The 18532-nt window shown below is 34.1% G+C and overlaps 3 protein-coding genes and 1 long non-coding RNA gene across 5 annotated transcripts; 1 reads left to right on the top strand and 3 right to left on the bottom strand.

Moving 5' to 3' along the window:
- Nucleotides 1-1350: 1350 nt before the first annotated feature.
- On the top strand, nucleotides 1351-2527 carry LOC149399117 (uncharacterized). Its single transcript, XM_089613576.1, has one exon. The coding sequence runs from the start codon at nucleotides 1536-1538 to the stop codon at nucleotides 2070-2072; it is 537 nt and encodes a 178-aa protein (XP_089469702.1). The 5' UTR covers nucleotides 1351-1535; the 3' UTR covers nucleotides 2073-2527.
- Nucleotides 2528-4242: 1715 nt separating this feature from the next.
- LOC149399116 (protein neprosin-like) lies at nucleotides 4243-6506 on the bottom strand. The gene is made up of 6 exons (XM_089612939.1): nucleotides 6345-6506; nucleotides 6158-6244; nucleotides 5607-5754; nucleotides 5471-5535; nucleotides 5205-5351; nucleotides 4243-4623 (listed from the first exon to the last, which is right to left on the bottom strand). Exons 1-6 carry the CDS (start codon nucleotides 6504-6506, stop codon nucleotides 4243-4245), a joined length of 990 nt encoding a protein of 329 aa, XP_089469065.1.
- A 3530-nt stretch (nucleotides 6507-10036) lies between these two features.
- On the bottom strand, nucleotides 10037-12164 carry LOC149399115 (uncharacterized). 2 transcript variants are annotated; one of them, XR_016296652.1, is made up of 7 exons: nucleotides 11927-12164; nucleotides 11336-11589; nucleotides 11166-11241; nucleotides 11023-11082; nucleotides 10841-10927; nucleotides 10535-10741; nucleotides 10037-10422 (listed from the first exon to the last, which is right to left on the bottom strand). It is a non-coding gene; the product is annotated as an uncharacterized LOC149399115 (long non-coding RNA). The 2 variants fall into 2 exon arrangements; XR_016296651.1 differs by having other exon boundaries at nucleotides 11336-11584.
- A 144-nt stretch (nucleotides 12165-12308) lies between these two features.
- Nucleotides 12309-15000, bottom strand: LOC149399114 (putative disease resistance protein RGA1). The gene is made up of 2 exons (XM_089612935.1): nucleotides 12401-15000; nucleotides 12309-12317 (listed from the first exon to the last, which is right to left on the bottom strand). The coding sequence occupies exons 1-2, from the start codon at nucleotides 14825-14827 to the stop codon at nucleotides 12309-12311; spliced, it is 2436 nt and encodes an 811-aa protein (XP_089469061.1). The 5' UTR covers nucleotides 14828-15000.
- Nucleotides 15001-18532: the final 3532 nt, after the last annotated feature.

Genomic DNA, 18532 nt, shown 5'->3' with positions numbered 1-18532 from the left:
ATCAGAAGTGAAAACGGTGACCTTCGCTTGTTGCAGATTGTGTTTTATGGGTTTTGTTTGACTGAGATCCACGTTAAAAAAAATCATATCTTAGATATGAGATTGAGATATGAAGAAAAATTAAAAATCACTTTGATTAAAAATCGGACGGTATAAAAATCAAATCTATTAAGTCTGAATTATTAAAACATAATTAAAAGAGAAAGCAAAATATCAAGAAGAAAAAAAATAAAAAAAAAACATTTTTTTAGGTTGAGAATCTTTTATGTCATTGGTCGAGATTATCGGAATTTCCCTATCTCAAAGAAAGCGATGCCGTCGAAAAATTAAAAGTCCAAATCTTGATTTTTTCGAAGATAGCGCAACTAGGTTTTTTTGGGAGAGGCGGCTAGGGTTATATTCTCTGTTTTGCCGACAATTTTTCTTCAGACTCATTCAATTCCCGGTAATTTATTTTAACTATGTATCTTATTAATTTTAATGCCACCTCATAGCATATATCATAGTTTTTATTGATAAAACATAAAAGCAAAACATAAATCCTTTATTTTAAGCATTAAAACTTTTAGCACGTTTGGTGTCGCAAGACAGTCCCTTTTAATTTCTGTCTCTCTTTAATTAATTGCATATTTGTGACCCTCTCTAGTATAATAAATATATACATTCACTTATATATACGTATACATACAGATAGAAATATCAATATGTTTGCGTCGCTGTTTTCACTTTCATCACATCAATATCTTCAAAAAAAAAAAAAAAAAAAAAATCTTCCAGAGTACGTGAAAGCAACAATTCGGAGTTTTTTTTCAACATAATTAGAGCCCCTAAATTCAAACTCCAAGTAAATAATGTTATGGTCCGTCGCTTTCACCGTTTAATGAGTTTTAACTTCAATAATTAGAAACACGGCTTTAACACAGCAATGCACGATCGGCTAAAGCCAGCCGCTAAGCCGAGCCACCCATGTGACTCCACATCATCATAAAGCCATCCCATTGGCTGCTCATTAGTACATTGAATCTAAAGACGACACGTGTCCCTCTGTGGCTCCCAGCCGGTTTCATTGTTTCTTAGTGACTAAGCTTAAATAAAAATCAATAATATATCAGTCTTTTTAGTGGGACCCACTCAAGGGTACACATCGCTCTCCAGTAATGTCATTTTAAAGCTCAACTCCATTTGGGCCCGAGAGTAGGGCCCACTGTTAGTGCCGGCTGACTCAAAAGCTGGACCGAGCGTACACAAATATATGCTTCCGGACAAAAATACCCTCTAGTGGAGCAACGTAATTACGAAATTACCAGACAAGGCTCAACCATAAATACCAAGGCCCAGCAATGCAACAATTCCCTTTTCCTCAATTTCCCTCTCCTCCTCTCTAATTACAAAAACTCTGCCCCTTTTCTTTCTCTCTCTTTTCCTTTATTTATTTATTTTTTATAAAACTTTTGTTTCCGTAGTAAGTCAAATTCGTCTCTTCATTTTAAGGGTAGAGTCGTCTTTTGGTCTTTTATCCTTTTATTTTCGTAATAATGGTTTCCACTTTTCTTTCTTCCTCTGATTCCCTCTTAGTAAACTCTTTTCCTACTTTCTCCGGCGGATTCTCGCCGTGGGACCTCCCGGAGATACTCCCGGTTTCCCCGGAAACCGGATCTGGTTCACTCAGTCCGAATCCCGGTTCTGATGGTTCGGCGAAACCGGATTCGTTTGAACTAAACCAGGCCGTTTCGAAAGTGGACGAGCGGAAGCGGAGAAGGATGATATCGAACCGGGAATCGGCTCGGCGTTCAAGGATGAGAAAGCAGAACCACCTCGAGAATCTTAGGGGTCAAGCGAACCGGTTCAAGGCCGAGAATCGAGAGCTTACGAACCGGATGAGGTTCGCTTCGCACCATTTGAACCGGGTCCGGACCGAAAACTCTTGCCTCCGGGCCGAGATCGTCGCCTTACGTCACAAGTGGGACCACATACGTCAGCTTTTGCTTTTCCAACGCCTCCAGCAATTCCCGGCACTTTGGCCAAGCAATAATGTCGTTTCTGAACAAACGACTTCTTTGATGATGACCTAATCTAAACCCATGCACGTCCATGATCACTGTGTTATATGAGAGTAATTTCACCCCAAGGATGAAGAAAAAACACGTTAAATTCTTAAACTCTCAAGAAAAAATATAGAGGTCTGTGTAAATTGGTATATAGTAGTTATATATGGTGGAATGGAATTGTATGTCCTTTTCTGGTAATTTTTTTGGGAAAGGAATTCCCGAAACATACTAAAGCTGTGTTTGGGAAAGTTATATATATACATATATGATATATCATGGTATTTTCTTATTATAATCTGAGTTAGGTCAAGTGTATTTTGTTGGTTTTCTTATTTTTTTTTTCTTCTTCTTCTGAGGGTAGGTATTGTTATATGCGCATGCTTAGCTGAGTTGTTTACTTTAGTTCCACTTGGGTAAAATATGTATATAACTCTCGGCCATTTAAATATATCTCCAATCAATAAACGCACATATTCTTATATTATTACATATTGCCTTTATCTTCGAAGCATTAGACTATAATTCCAATTTCCAATATACTTTCTTATGGACAATTTTGTCGTTCGTCGTAGCAACGTACATTACACACGATTCTCATATAAAATGTATACATAACATACACACATATATATGTATATGCGAAACTGCACAAAAATAGTTTCACATCTATTGCTTCTGTCAATTTTATTGACGCGAGATTGCCATGAAAAAGCATGGCCCATGACTTCCATTCTCGAATAATTAATAATAATGTAGCTTATTTAGACTCTATGTTAAAATTCAAACTTAGCTATATCTAATAATTAAAAAATAGCTTATAACTAAGACATATACGTAATATATGAAAGAATTTTGATATTTTAATAATTTAACTCTATTTTTAATTAATTAAGTGTAACAATTAGACTATTTTAAACAATTTTTTTGTGGTAGAACCTTTAGACTTATTTTAAATAGGTAAGAAGATTAATACATTTCTCAATTCATAAAATAAAAATAAAAGTAAAAGTAAAAGTAATTATCTCAATCACAACTTAGTTTAGTTTAGTGAGGGGAACTTTTTTACACTTTCTTACACACAAACGTCATTACAACAATCTACACTCTTATTAGTTGAATTGTCCGCACCCAATAGCGTTAGATGATTGTGCTATTTTGAAAGGAAAAAGAAAAGCATTATGTAAAGGAAAAGCCAAGTCAAAGAAACCGTAAGCCACTGTATAAAAGTTCTGTATATAGTCCCTTTTCAATATACTGAGACAACGGCCAAGTGTATAACTAATCTCGTTTTTTTATTAAGTGAAATTTGGTTGGTTTTGGACTTTTTTGTGTGTGTGTGTGTGTGTGGTTTTGGATATATATTCTAAAAAATAAAAATAATTTTTTTCTAAATGTATGTCTAAGGTTATAATCTGGATTCCTTATGTAAATGTTGGAAACATTATTGCTTCTTGTCAAAATAATAATTACTCGCCGGGAAATCTGAAACTCCTCGTCTTAGAAGTCGATTGCGCAGTGTTAAAGTCGTCAATCATTGTTCTCTGTTTTAAACCATGATAAGTTTCTCGTCTTTTCTTCTGTAAGGAAGTAAAAAGGGCAATTTTCATAATTAATTGGTATGTTTTAAAGTGATATATGTTTCGCATACGCTGATGAGAAATTAAATTTGCTTCTACACATTATTGTCACCCTACAAAAGAAAACATTATTGCCATATGTTTCGCGGATTGATTCGGTTTTGGGTTAGACGTGTCATAATGTCATTGGATAAAGGATTGGTGTACACTGGGACCCACTATGCACGGTCTCTTGTATTTCAAAACGTTTTTCTTACTTTTGTTTTTTATATTATCAATGAATTAAGCTTTTTCCAAAATTTTGCTTTGTGCCTCGGCTTGTGTTAAGCCAGCCCTGGTTGTGTTGACATTAATGGACTTTGAAATACCTATCTATGGCTTAAGCTCACAAGTCATAATATAAACATCAGTGTGTTGTATGAAACTATGCATATATACCGTTTATGAGCAAATGTGATAAGTTGTGTATCTTACTCAGAACTCCAATGAAATTAACCGTAGCGTTCATAGCGAAATCAAGGGAAAAAAAAAACTTTAAGATATTTAATTCTCCCATTTATTACACAAAGGAGAAAATATGTATACTAGACCATTGAAAAACGATTTCTTCAATGGATTCACTTCTTACACTTGTCGGAATATCCGGGGCCACCGTAAAAGAAGAAGCATCCGGATTCAAAGTTACGACCGGCTTTGAGGTCGTAGCATTTAGGTTTGTCGACGACGCGAATGATCTTGGGGGGGTCCTTGAAAGTATTATCAGAAGTGTCGCGAAATTGGAGTTTCTTGAAATAGCTCGCCTTCTTGTAGCCCTCGCTCGGAAAATGGCCGCTTCCCATCTGCGTGCTCGTGTGGCGGGATCCTTTCTTAGAGTTATAGATCTCACCGCCCCAATGCACTCCCGTCGCCACGTTAGCGAGGTTTGTGAATAAGGCTCTTGGCCAATACCCGACCCTCTCGCCTTGTATTTCTAGCCACCAATCACCTTTATTTCCCTCCTGATTGATTATCATCATCACCATATGCTCAATAAGCGTAGAGGTAATGTACATATTATAATATATATGTATATATTTTTAGACATGATTATTGATTAGGGAAATAATACCATTTGTTGTCACTCAAATATTGACACATTTAGTATCAAATTGATCACTACTAATACGACACTAGTTTCTCTAGTCATTTATTTCTCTTGAATCTGCTGAGTCAGCTTTTATTCTTTTCTCTTTTTTTATATGGTCCCTGGACTCCAACTAGGCGGACTCGGATCTGAACTAAGGCTCCATTATTTAACACAATTTACAAGAAGAAGAAGAAAAAAAAAATCATGTATATGGATACTTTGCCAACTATATATCTCAACACAAAAACTTTATAAAGAGAAATAAACGACTAGAGAAACTAGTGTCGTATTAATCCAGTTCGTGACCAATGTGTTACGAAATCAATCTAGTTCATGATTGATTTGATACTAAATGTGTCAATATTTGTATTTTGATTGATTTTTGGTAAGTGACAAACAATTGAAATTATCGATGCCAATTTCCCTAATAATTATGGTATTATAGACTAGTACCTTGGTTATACTAATTTTTATCTCGTATGGGTTACCGTCGTATGTTGAAACAGGATATAGTGCAGAACCAATTGCTATTTTGGAGCTGATTTGTACAAAACCTGGACATGCCAAATTGTAGCACCCTGTATGCTTGTAGTTGTCCCGCTGAACAATCAAATATGTAATGATAAATTTTTTATTAGCGAAATATATATAATTAGTACGTATACATATACCTAAACTAATTAAAACAAAAATTCATGTACGTGGTTAGCAAGTCTTACAGTCCAGTATAAGAAGGTCCTGGTCTTATTCGAAAAAGCATCATCCTTGTTTTCCTGGTAAATGTAATCATTAATATTATATGGGATTAATACATGCTATGTTTATGTATAGTTGTGGTCGTCGTACTTACAACAATCCAACCAGCTTCGATAGTGTTGAGCGTTTTTCCAGCGTAGACCCAAATTTGAGAAATACTAAGTTCCCCAAATGACGTTGAGGGGTTCCACACGTTGATGATTGCACTTCCTCCATGGTTTTTTCTCAAGAATCTAGCCACTGCATACTGTTATTTATCAATGAAAAACATTACACTCAATATTCAACATTTACAAAATGACCGGATTGTTAATTTTGTGCGGCAAAACGTATAAATAAATACGTATAATAATTACACAAAAGGGATATTATATACCTCATGATTAGCGGGAGAATCAAATTTATTGAGGTCTTTTGTGAATCTAACTAAAGGGGCTTTCGGTGGATAATTTAATTTCGGTGACCTCAAGATTGGGATCGATCCTTTCGGACAATATTCTCCATTTTTATTCCATTCTTGTTGAAATATCATTTTTTCATCTACATCTTGACTTTCTCTGGTCCAAATCTGCACACATTCTTAAACGTTATTATTATTACTATTATTCTATCATTGAATTGAATGAATATCAAAACGAGCCAAACCAAACCCTAATAGTATGATTCTTCAGAAGTGGATGATCAAACGCTGGTTGCATGTAAACGTCAACACAATCTATCACTTCACCATTTTCACTCTGCAAGTAATACAATCATTGACGCAAAAAAATGATGTTTATATGTTATCTTTTGAAAAATTAAAAAAATACACATGTATTTGTTCTGATTTTCAGAAACCTTTATAGTTTTGATGGTACCCTTGTGCTTTGTCGTCCCTAAAATTTGTCTCTGCGGAAGCTTTTCCCCATCCGCAAATTTCAATGAAATGACATAACAAAAAAATATGATCGAGACAATTACGCTGCCCTTCGTTGAGTCTTTCAGATTGGTTAAACCCATTATTATTTTAGATCTTCTACAATGAAAAATATTCACTAACTAAATAGAACCCTGTTTATGTTGGAAGAAAATTTTGGGTGAAGAAGAAACATTTTAAAATACGGTGGAGAATATGAGATTAAAGAAAAAGAATGCTACTTGTATTTAATCTACTCTTTGATTTCTGTAGATTTTCTTCTAGAAATTGGATAACTACTTGTCATATTTGTGAACTGTATCTTAGTCTTTCTCTTGATTTTTTTGGAATTGTTGATATCTTTCATTAATGCGGTATCTTATCCGAGAATCCATCTATTTATGAAAAACAAGAAATGAAATCTATGATTATAGAGCCATGATTGATGTTTTTATGAAAATGCACAGATCTTTACAATGGGACAACAACCTAGGATACGTTTTTAATATACACATACACATGCAAGGCAAGTAAATATTTTGTTTATTAAACTTAGAGAAGGACAACTTATGCCATCGAGTAATATGCTAAGCATTATTTTTCTTCTAAATAACGATTAGTGATTAAAAATAAAATGCCCAAAAATCTTAAGGTCGAGGACAAATTAAGAAATAAACAACATGATTTAGTCAACGCTTTGCAAAAATTATTGCCCGATTATTATATTCTAAAAGTGATTTAGTTAAATAACCTATTTAAAATAATGGATTTGTAAAATAACCAAAATTTATTTAAAATTAATGAAGTAGTCAAAATGTGCAATAATCAAATTTAAATTTTATTTTTTATCATAAGATTAATTTTCCAACGCCTCCAGCAATTCCCGGCACTTTGGCCGAGCAATAATGTCCTTTTTCTGGACAAACGACGTCTTTCATGATGACCTAATAATCTAAAGCCATCCACGTCCATGAATTTGATCACTCTTATATGAGAGAGTAAATGGGTACACTATCAACCCAAGGATGAAGAAAAAAAGCACATAAAATTCTTAAACTCTTAAGAAAAATTATAGAGGTCTGTGTAAATTAGTATAAAGTAAGTATATATGGTGGAATGGTATGTGATATGTCCTTTTCTGGTAATTAATTTTGTGGGAAATGAATTCCCGAAACATACTAAAGGTGTGTATATATATATATATATATATATATATATATATATATATATATATATATATATATATATATATATATATATATATATATGATATATCATGGTATTTTCTTATTATAATCTGAGTTAGGTCAAGTGTATTTTGTTTGTTTTCTTAGCTTTTTTCTTCTTCTTCTGAGGGTAGGTATTGTTAAATGCGCATGCTTAGCTGAGTCGTTTACTTGAGTTCCACTTGGGCAAAATATGTATATAATCTCTTGGCCATTTAAATATATTATCTCTAATCAATAAACGCACATATTCTTATATTATTACATATTGCCTTTCTCTTCGAAGCATTAGACTATAATTCCAATTTCCAATATATTTTTCTTATTGGCAATGTTGCCGTTCGTTGTAGCAGCGTACGTTACACACGATTCTCATATAATATGTAATTATGTATACATAACATACACACATATATGTATATGCGAAACTGCACAAAATAGTTTCACATCTATTGCTTCTGTCAATTTTATTGACGCGAGATTGCCATGAAAAAGCATGGCCAATGACTTCCATTCTCGAATAATAAATAATAATGTAGACTATATGTTAAAATTCTAACTTAGTTATCTAATAATTAAAAAATAGCTTAACTAATACATATACGTAATATATGAAAGAATTTTGATATTTTAATAATTAAACTCTATTTTTAATTAAGTATAGATTAGACTATTTTAAACAATTTTTTTTGCGGTAGAACCAAGATTTTAAATTTCGGCAAATTCTGACGAAAATCGGCGGAAGCGCCGCTATCGGAGCAAAAATGGTCGACGAAGAGCATGTTTGTCGTCGTTTTTCGCCGAATATCGTCTTTTTTTGGTTTTTGTCGTTTTTTTGCCGAATGTCATAACATTATTTCGCCAAATGTCATTTTTCAAAATTCTGTCTTTTTATTATAAGTTAGAGAAAATTTGCACAATTGAGATTCGAACTAAAGACCCTACGCTTTGGATGCACATGTGTTTACCTCTAGATCAAATTACAACCTTGTTAAATTTTATACAATTTTAATATAAAATATGTAAATCAATAATTTTAATGTAAAAATCATATAAAAAATTAAACAATAAATTTATAATTATTATAAATTAAATTATTAAAAATGTTTCACATATAAATTATAAATATATGTATATACACATTTATACAACTAAATATATGTATTGGGTATAAATACATTGAGATTAAAATAAATAAGATATATGATATTATATTCGTGCAAAATCAAATATAATATCTTTATAATGTATTGGGTATAATGATATGTATATTGAAAAATATAAAATATAGTTGGCATAAATCTCAATTAAAATTTGAAAAAATACATATATATATATATATATATATAACATATTATGTAACATTATTTTCATTTGGTTTTGCACCGACATGTTAGTTTTCCATCGAAAACAATATTTTATTTGCGCTTTTTCACATTTTTCCGTATGATTTTTTGTCGGGTTGTCGATTTAATGTAAATCAGGAGACTCGAAACGACGTCGAAAACAGCATTTCGAACTTTGGGTAGAAGCTTTAGACTTACTTTAAATAGGTAAGAAGATTAATACATTTCCCAATTTATAAAGATAAGTTATTATCACAGGACAATCACAGCCGTTGGATCAAAAGCAATCTAACGGCGATGAGATGAATAGTGAAGTTGATTGAGCCCCAAGATTGACCTTATTATTAAAACAAGTAAAATGTCCGAGCGTTGCTGCGGGTTGCTTGATGTATATTGTTATTAATGAATTATTAAAATAATTCATAATATTATTTTGATGGAAAATATGACGTATTCAAAATATTTTTGAAATGTTAACTAATAATATATTGTATTTTATTTGAGGAAAAAATAAGTTCGTACAATAAGTTCTTGAGTAACTAATAATTATTGCATGGAAAATAAGTTCTTGAGGAAGAAGAAAGGGCCACAATAGTCAAAGAGGTGGCCGAGATCCACGAACAATAAGGACGGCGAGAAATCGAAACCACAAAGCCACGGATGATAGCTCTTTATACTGGCTCGAGGCGGAAATGAATTCGTTTTTTTTTTCCTCTCTCACAGAGAATAGCTCTATGCTAAAAAGTCAGCCAAAGTTGACCTGCAAGTATAAAGATTGATATTTTTGGAAAGTTTTGATGATGTATGTGTGATCAGCTTGAAGATTTTTTTAAGAAACATGACTCTTATTTATACAGAGACAAAAGCCTTTGAGGACCCAATATCTTCCACGACTATGCAAAGAGGCAATATCTTCCCATTGACAAGTCCTGTGAGTGTAGGGAATACACTTTAAACTCCTCACAAGTCCTGTAGGGAATACACTCATAGAGCTGCGATCTCTTCAATCATTTCTTGCACATCAAGACATAGCAGATCTACTGGAGATCCGATCCTCAAACGAGATAGTCATTCATACACATCATTTCTCTGTGTTGTGAGTTTTGATTTTCTTGTTACAAATAGAAAGTGGGGCGTTGATAATTAGTTGAAAGTGTGGCAAGAGCCAGCGTTTACACATCAGGAATTAGAAAAAAAAAAAAAAAAAAAAAAAAAAAAAAAAAAAAAGGATCTGGAATCCGTAGACCAGCGGACCGCACGCAAACCAACACGCCAGCCCCGTCCGATCTAACAGAAACAACACTTATTACAAACTAACCTTAGTCTATATGCAATCCAATGGAATCAACTAATAAGACAGATAACAAGCTTTAAATTTTTACTCTCTCTTTACAAACTAAACCTTTAGACTATTTGCAATCGATCGCTGCATGGTCACTACTGTTCTCCTGCAAGTAATTTCAATAAACAAAAGTTGAATTTAGCCTTGTAGAATAAGTTATTTTCAACTCGAGACAGGTAATGGATACAAGTAACTATTATTGATTCCAAGGGAGTTACCTTGTCAAGCACGTGAACTAGACTTGACAATATTTTGTATACGAATGCCTCAATAGGACATGGTATCACGGTAAAGTCAGGATGATATTGAAAGTACGAAAAATTCTTCGACGAGTCATAATCCAGTGGTATTTCTCGTGGTGAGTTCGTCCTTGGAACAAAGTCACCTTCCATTTGTCGAATTGGCAAACGAATTACTGGGCACATCTGGAAGATAGTCATTTAAATTTAGGTGATAAAACAAAAACAAATTATGATTTAGGAAAAGCAAAAAAAAAAAAAAAATAGCTTTACCACGGAACTTACCATCACAAGTTATGATTCCAAATTCCTCTGCAGTTTCACGAATCATAATTCCACTCACCCCAGCGAGAGAAGCAGTTATACATTCAACTTAAAACACACAGACCAGGCTTTAGTTTAACAAAACGATAATAATAATATCAACAATAAGAAGCTACTTCGACAAATACACGTAACAGGATTACCTGAAAGAAGAGCACCGTGTATGTCTATGTCCATAACATGTTTGAGCAAGCTGATTTAACCTATCAAGTTATGTTCAACAGAACTACGATCACATCCAGGAAAACCAAAGGAAACAAGGAAACAACTTTGTATGTGAATTTACCCATTCTTTTTCAGATGTTGTCCCGTCATATTTTTTCACTGTTCATGCACCGGCAAGAACAATTTGTATCTGTGGTCTGATTACATATTGCCACAATGATTAATAAGGGAACAAAAGAGAACAATTTAACCAAGATCAAGCAAAACCGAAAAACAAGTTGTCGAACTCACTTGTGGAACTCCTTGGGAAAATCCAACGCCCCATTTTTCTCGTGTTGTTTCATGGACATGTGCTTTTTAAATCCGCAGAGCCCTGAGACGAGAAACGGTGGAGACACTCCACTCCTGAGCGTATTCGAGAAGGACTTAAATGTCTATCTTTAAGCTTCTTGACTGTTGCATGTATTTCTGACCCGCGTCCCAGTTTTGAAATATTTGGTCCAAAAAGTTATCGACTTTACCCTCTTTCCCAGTGGAGCTCTACACTAAAAAAAACCATATCAACCAAAAATCTCAAGATTCAATTTCTTTTATTATTTTTTTTTATTAAATACACTTTGGTGTACATTGTATAGATTGGGGAGCTTCAAGCAAGTTTAACCGACTAATATCCACGAGATCTTGACATTATCATCGACTGGGAGACTACACTTGTCCCAAAGAAAACACATTAATTATGAGAATCACGAGAGAAGAAAGTTACGTTTTGTTTTTTCAAATGGGATCGCGAAATCTTCAAAGTCAATAAGCTAATGCAAGTGTTTGATATGTATGATAATACTAAACATGAATTATTTTGGAAAAATGAGAAAATGAAATTACCAGAAAGTTGTCTCACTCGGTCTCGTCTGTTTGAATCCAGACACCATCTTTCCGCACGTGTTTGCGATTGAAGAGGAAGTTGGGGACATGCGAAATCTTGTGCCATTCCTTCCCGACCTCTTTCTGGCACTGCCTTTGCAAGGTGCGGGATTTATCATCGATGTCCAGCTCTTGCAGTGGCGTCATTTTCAGAAACTCTGGTAGTGTTTCAAGGCTTTCACAAAATCCAATCCTCAAGGTGCGTAGACATGGCATAATTTGTGTTGTCTTTGTGCAACATCCTTCCCACACTCTCCACCGCGGATGCTTAAATAAAGAAAGCTCTTCCAATTTCGGAAATGAAATGACCTCTCGATCAACTTCAGTGATTCCGAGGAATTCTTCACCCACCCTACACATCTTGGGAAAGTGATTTAGTAATAGTTTCTTAAGTGAAGGCAATTTCCCAAGCGGAGGTAAAGTCTCGCAATTCACGAATCCATTTAATTTAAGAAAGGTGAGATTGGAAAGAGACATCATCCAAGCGGGCCACGCGGTGAGACCCAAGTAATTCTCAATGGTCAGAGATTTCAAATTGGGATGTGGATGAATGGAACTCAAGATTTCCGTGTCATTGTGGTTGTTGCTATCTACAAACTCAGAATCGGATCTGAACTTCAACTCCAACGCACGCACATCCGGTTTGCCATTGAGGTTCAGCTTCGCGACATCATCCACTGTCAACGCTACATTTCCACACCCTTGGATGCTTAGATTCCCTCGAAACTGAAGGTGTTTCATTGTGATTAGATCTCCAATGTGTAGATAGGATCCCCTCTCCTTGGGCACCACTATACAGTCTAGACTTTGCAAACCACTTAATTTTCCTAACCCTTTCGGAAGCCCCTCTAACTCCCAACACCCCTTAATGTAGAGATGTTTTAGGCTGACTAGTTTTGAGATGCACTCTGGTAGTATTTTTAACTTAAAGCACCACGTGAGTTTCAAGGTCTCCAGATTACAGAGGTCGAATAGTTTCTTCGGCAATTCTTTCAAATTAACATTCCTCGATAAGTCTAGATATCTCAAGTGTTTCAATAGACCAATATCCTCTGATAATCGTTCCAACCTGCAATGCTCCAAACTCAAAGTCCGAAGACATGTAAGTTGAGAAGACTCTAACATCTCTTCTTCCAGACAGAAAAGCGTGCGCAAATTGTTCGCATTTCCTAATGAATTAGGAAAACACCCTTTGAGAGTCAAGTGACGAGTGTTTTCTTCTACCACCACCGCCTTCTCCTTTCCGTCTTTGTCAATTTCCATATAAACGTATTCATCGCCCGTCAAAAAATGGGCAAAATCATGAACTATGTCATGCATTTTGCAGAAAACGACTCCAAAACGTTCTTGCTCTTTGATTTCTTGAAAAAATGAACGCATTGCCAAAGTCTCAAAACAATCTCGACCTTTTTTCCACGAATCTACTCCTCGGCCTAAATAACCGTGAGACATCCACATCTCGATTAGATCATTTCTCCGTATAACATGGTCTTGAGGAAACACCGAACAAAACAAAAAGCAGCGTTTTTCCAACGGTGGAAGGTCGAAGTAACTTAGCAGAAAAGGAGCAAAAATATCCCTAACTTTAGCATCATTCGACTCCCACAGTTGACTTCCCAAAATGTCCCCCCACTGACTGGCCGTCCTTTTAAACCGCACAAGACTTCCTAGAGTTTTAGCAACTAGAGGCAAGCCTCTCGATTTAGCAGCAATTTTCCGGCCGATAGTTTCTAGTTCTAAATCCTCTTCAACTCCCCTCCCCATGAAAGCTAATTCGCGAAAAATTGACCAACAATGCTCTTCACTCAATTTTTTTAGGCTAATTATCTGCTCCGTGGCCACTCCCATCATTATTGCAACTTCTTGCTTTCTCGTGGTCACTAATAGCCGACTTCCTCTACCCCCATTCCTAAGAGATTCGCCTAATGTTTCCCATCTACTGTGATCTTCAAGCCAAACATCGTCTAAGACAATTAGAACTCTTTTTCCCTCAATGGCCTCATGAATGCATTTGACAGCGGCATTCAGTTCAGAGCTTTCAGATTTTCTTCCAAGGCCTTCAGCAATCGCTTTGGCGACCTTGATCTCGTCAAAAGGATCGGAGACGCACACCCAAACTCGCTTATCAAAGTGGGCCTTAACTGCCTCGTCTTTGTAAGCAAGTTGGGCGAGAGTAGTTTTTCCGAGACCCCCAAATCCCACAATGGGGATAATGTGAAGGGATGATCTCCCATCACGATTGTTACTACTCTCACACAGTAACTTGCTCACTAAACGACTACTTTCCTCGACTCGACCATGAACTTTGGTCTCATCGATGAGGAAAGTTGTCTGGGGCGGCCTAGGCCTCTTGACAATCTTTTTTGTATCGAGATTGTAATTATTTTTATTGTTGGAAATCCTAGTCAACTCTTCATTAAGCTGCTTGATTTTGAGAGCAATATCACGGTGCATAACAAGGCGACCGACTTTGGTGCAAGAGAAGCAAGAGAAAGAAACCGGAAAACACACCTTCTTGTCTAAAGAAGAAGAAGAAGAAGAAGAAGAAGAAATCTCCAGAGCTTTGTCTTCTTCTTCTTTCTTGATCTTGTCTTCAAGAACAGCCGTGCTCCACTCGTCCAGAACGTTCTCCATCTCCTCCGAAGCTTTCTTGAGCTCCTTCAGCCATAATTTCACAGCTTCATTGCCCAAGTGTTGCTTCTCCTCGGCGTCCTGAAGCACAGCTTGAATGAGCACAAGATTGGTCTTCAGTTTTTTGACATCTTCTTTGACTCCTTTCACGAGCTTGATCTCCCCTCCGATTCCATCGAATGCCATGGGAAGCAGAGTCTCAATCAGCCCCGAAACCACAGCTTCAGCCATCTTCCCACTTTGGAACTTACTTCACAGCTCAACTCACTCACTCTAATGCTCACTCTTATGGTATTGTATGAAGAAGAGAGACAGGGCTGAACAAAAGAGACTCTTGTTTCCCTGTTATATTTTCAGGCTGCTTTTATAAAAAGAAAACTATTCAATACAACCAATGAATTGAAAAGGGGAATAAAGGAAAATATGCCGAAATGAGAATGATTGAAGTAAATAATTATTTCCTTTACAGCTATTGTTTGTCACTTTGTCTATGGTATTTTCCTTTACAAAATAATAAAAATGTCTTTATATTATAATAAATAAATAAGTAAGGCACGGTAGTCGATATTCTATTTCTATTACAATATTTAAAGATGAGCTTTTTGACCATTGACTACTACCATATTGGTTGTGATTTCTTAGTGCATCAGACGATTTATTATTTTTTTATATACTATGATCTCAATGATGATATTGTGACGGATTATATATCACTTTTTTGTTTAATAGTCAACTTGTACATGCTGTGCTACAATATGAATTGTTATTAGTTTGAAAATGTCATTATTTTGTACAATCTTTGGTGACTGGCTTGCGTTTGCATTTCATTGTAGTAATGTTTTATTATTGTAGTTTTTGTTTTTGACTTGCTACGCCACCGTGTTTATTATGTTTGACTCGTAATCTCAGGGTCTACAACTCTACATATAAATGTTTGTATTATTGTTATATTTCTATTGTTGCATATAATGACAACTATATAATAGTTGGTGTGAGTGTAACGATTTTGTACTTTTTTTTTAAGAAGAATAAGAAAGGGTCGTCCTGATTAAACGGCATATTTGCGAAAATTTGGTCCCAGAAAACAGAAGGAGGTGACTTTGTCCAAGAAAAAAGAGACTCGTAGTTTATAGCTAATTTTGCGAATTTGCAAGCAATAATGTTACACGAACGACGAATAAAAATGATAGAAAAGGAGACAAAATAAGAATGTCTTTCACTTCGAGGACCAGAGATAGTAGCCAAAACGAGGCTCCACGAAACTAATGTATTACCTAGATTGATATTATTAATTACTAGAGTTTGGTATATAGTGATAGTAGCGGAGTTAAAGTTTTCAGCCAAAAGGGGCGTAATTTAAATTTGTAGGGGACGTTAGAAAAAAAAATGTATGTGGAGGAGCATACGTGAAAAAAATCATGTGATTTTAGGCTAAAAATGTAAAAATATATATATAAATTAGGGGTCGAAAAAAGAATTTGTACATATAATATTCTGTAAATATTGACTAGTAAATATGCTTGAGTTGCCAACTAACAATTGTAACCAATTCTTATGCTCTGATAGGTTATGCAATTGTTCTAGATGACATAAGTGAAAAAAGGCAGTTGGAATATTTAGTCAGCGATCACATTGGCAATGGAAGTCGGGTTATCATAACGACCAGAGACGAAGGAGTGCTTCGGGGAACCGACATTACTAGAGCAACTTTCGACAAATACAAGGTTAAGGTCTTGAGTTCTGAGGAAGCATTTATGATCTTTAACGTGACGACTTTCGGAGAGAAACCACCACTGAAGGATTACAAAATGTTTCTCTTCTACACAGTAGAAATTTGGTATTAAATCTATCTGTATTATAATACTACGCAATGAAATTGGAAAAATATCCGAGCCCACTAAAATGTTATAAGGAAACAATTACGAACCTACAATCAGTATGTAAAATTTATAAATGGAAGATCAATTGTCCAAATATGTTTCAGAGTACATTAAAGTAAAACCTCACAGTGATTTCACAAAATCCAGTCAAGCTTGGTGTGTGCATTAATGTAAAATCTCACATGAAATTAAAAATTTCTTAATGGATAAATTTAGGGGCCGTTTGGTTATGTTTTCTGTTCCCGTTTTCTGATTCTAAAAAACAGTTTTAGAAAAACTGTTTGGTTATGAATTTAGAAAACAGAATCATGTTTCTGTTTTCTTTGAAATTTGTTTAAAAAACAGAAAACAATGAAAAGTTGTTTTCTATTTTATCTATTTACAATTGAATGGAAAACATAGGCCCCGGTTATGTTTTCTATTTCTGTTTTTTGTTTTCTTATTCTAAATTCTAGAAAACAGTTTTAGAAAAACTGTTTGGTTATAAATTCAGAAAACAGATTTAGAATCATGTTTCTGTTTTCTTTGAAATTTGTTTAGAAAACAGAAAACAATGAAAAATTGTTTTCTATTTTATCTCTATACAATTGAATGGAAAATATAACCAAACAACATTTAAAATATTATGAAACGTAATTCTAAATCTGTTTTTTAAATTTAAAAATTAGAATCAGAAAAAAAAATATAAAAACAGAAAACGAGTTAGAAAACTAAACCAAACGGCCCCTAACCAAACAACATTTAAAATATTCTGAAACATAATTATAAATCTGTTTTTTAAATTTAAAAATTAGAATAAGAAAACAGAATTTAAAAACTGAAAACGAGTTTAGAAAACTAAACCAAACGACCCCAAGGAAACAAATTAGTAAGGTAGATGAGACCTCAGTCAAAGCCTTTCGGATTTTGTCAATAAATTGGGATTTGAGGACTGAATTATTAGGAAAATATGATATTTTTGGACATCCATTACCATATGTATTGAAAATTACACATTCACTAACAAAGCATTACTCGAACGGTTTTAACCTTGAATGATATTTTCAAAAATAAATACACTAAAACTTCAATTAAATGGTAAATATTGAAGATTCTTTTATATCGGAGACATACTACAACTTTAGAATATTTACTATAAAAGGCCTCATAAATATAGTATTGCTCGAGAGAGTCTCTTAAAGTTTAAAATATTTATTTTCAACGTGACAACTGTTATTTATTGACAAAAATATAATATAGTTATAGTATTGGCTAATAATTAATCAATCAATAATTTAATTAAAAATTCGAGTTGCAAATTCACAATGTACAATTATTTATTTTTTTAAAATAAAATAAAGCTTAAAATATAGATGAGTTATTATTAAAGTCCAAAAAGGTTATGCAGGTGTGTGAAAATTAAGCTTCGAAACTAGTCACAATAGCCAAAAAGCCTGTTAACACTTGAAAGACTCTCAATAATTTAAAGAATTTTTTTTAAACTACAATATAAATTTTATGGTAAAAAATAATCTCATGTGGCCACCAGGAAAACAAATGAAAATTATTTGTTTCACAAATCGAGTTTTCAATACTTAGGTAAATCAAATGTTAATTTCTTATTGTAATTGGTGTTTCTATTTGATTTGTCTAATTTGACGCAACGTTCTTAGTGATGTAACTTGCTAAAATTTCTAATTGTGATCGGGTTAATATATGTTGACCCGTTAATTTATGTGGTGTTTTATTTACGAAATTAAAAAACATAAAAAATACAATTAACTTATTAGGATATAGTATGGTTCATTTCGTCTTCGACATACCTTTTTGTTTATTTTAAAATGACTTACGTGCCATGCCATCGACAAATTTTCTCCAAAAAAAAGGATAATGTAAATTATGGATTTTAAAAAAACAAACGAGGAAAATGTATACGTTTCAAGTACAATCAGACTAAAGATCAAACTATGAAGGTATTCGGAAGGCGTTGACTAATTTATTACTTAAAACGTAAGTACGAGTCGGCGCTTAGTTAGTATTATTTGTTTAATACCTAGAATTTCCAAATATAATTATA

Source organism: Urtica dioica, chromosome 4 (genome assembly GCF_054948205.1).
Source record: "Urtica dioica subsp. dioica isolate 48M chromosome 4, U.dioica_male_clone48M_v1_H2, whole genome shotgun sequence".
Classification (NCBI taxonomy): Eukaryota; Viridiplantae; Streptophyta; class Magnoliopsida; order Rosales; family Urticaceae; genus Urtica; species Urtica dioica.
This window is presented reverse-complemented; position numbering and strand designations above follow the sequence as displayed.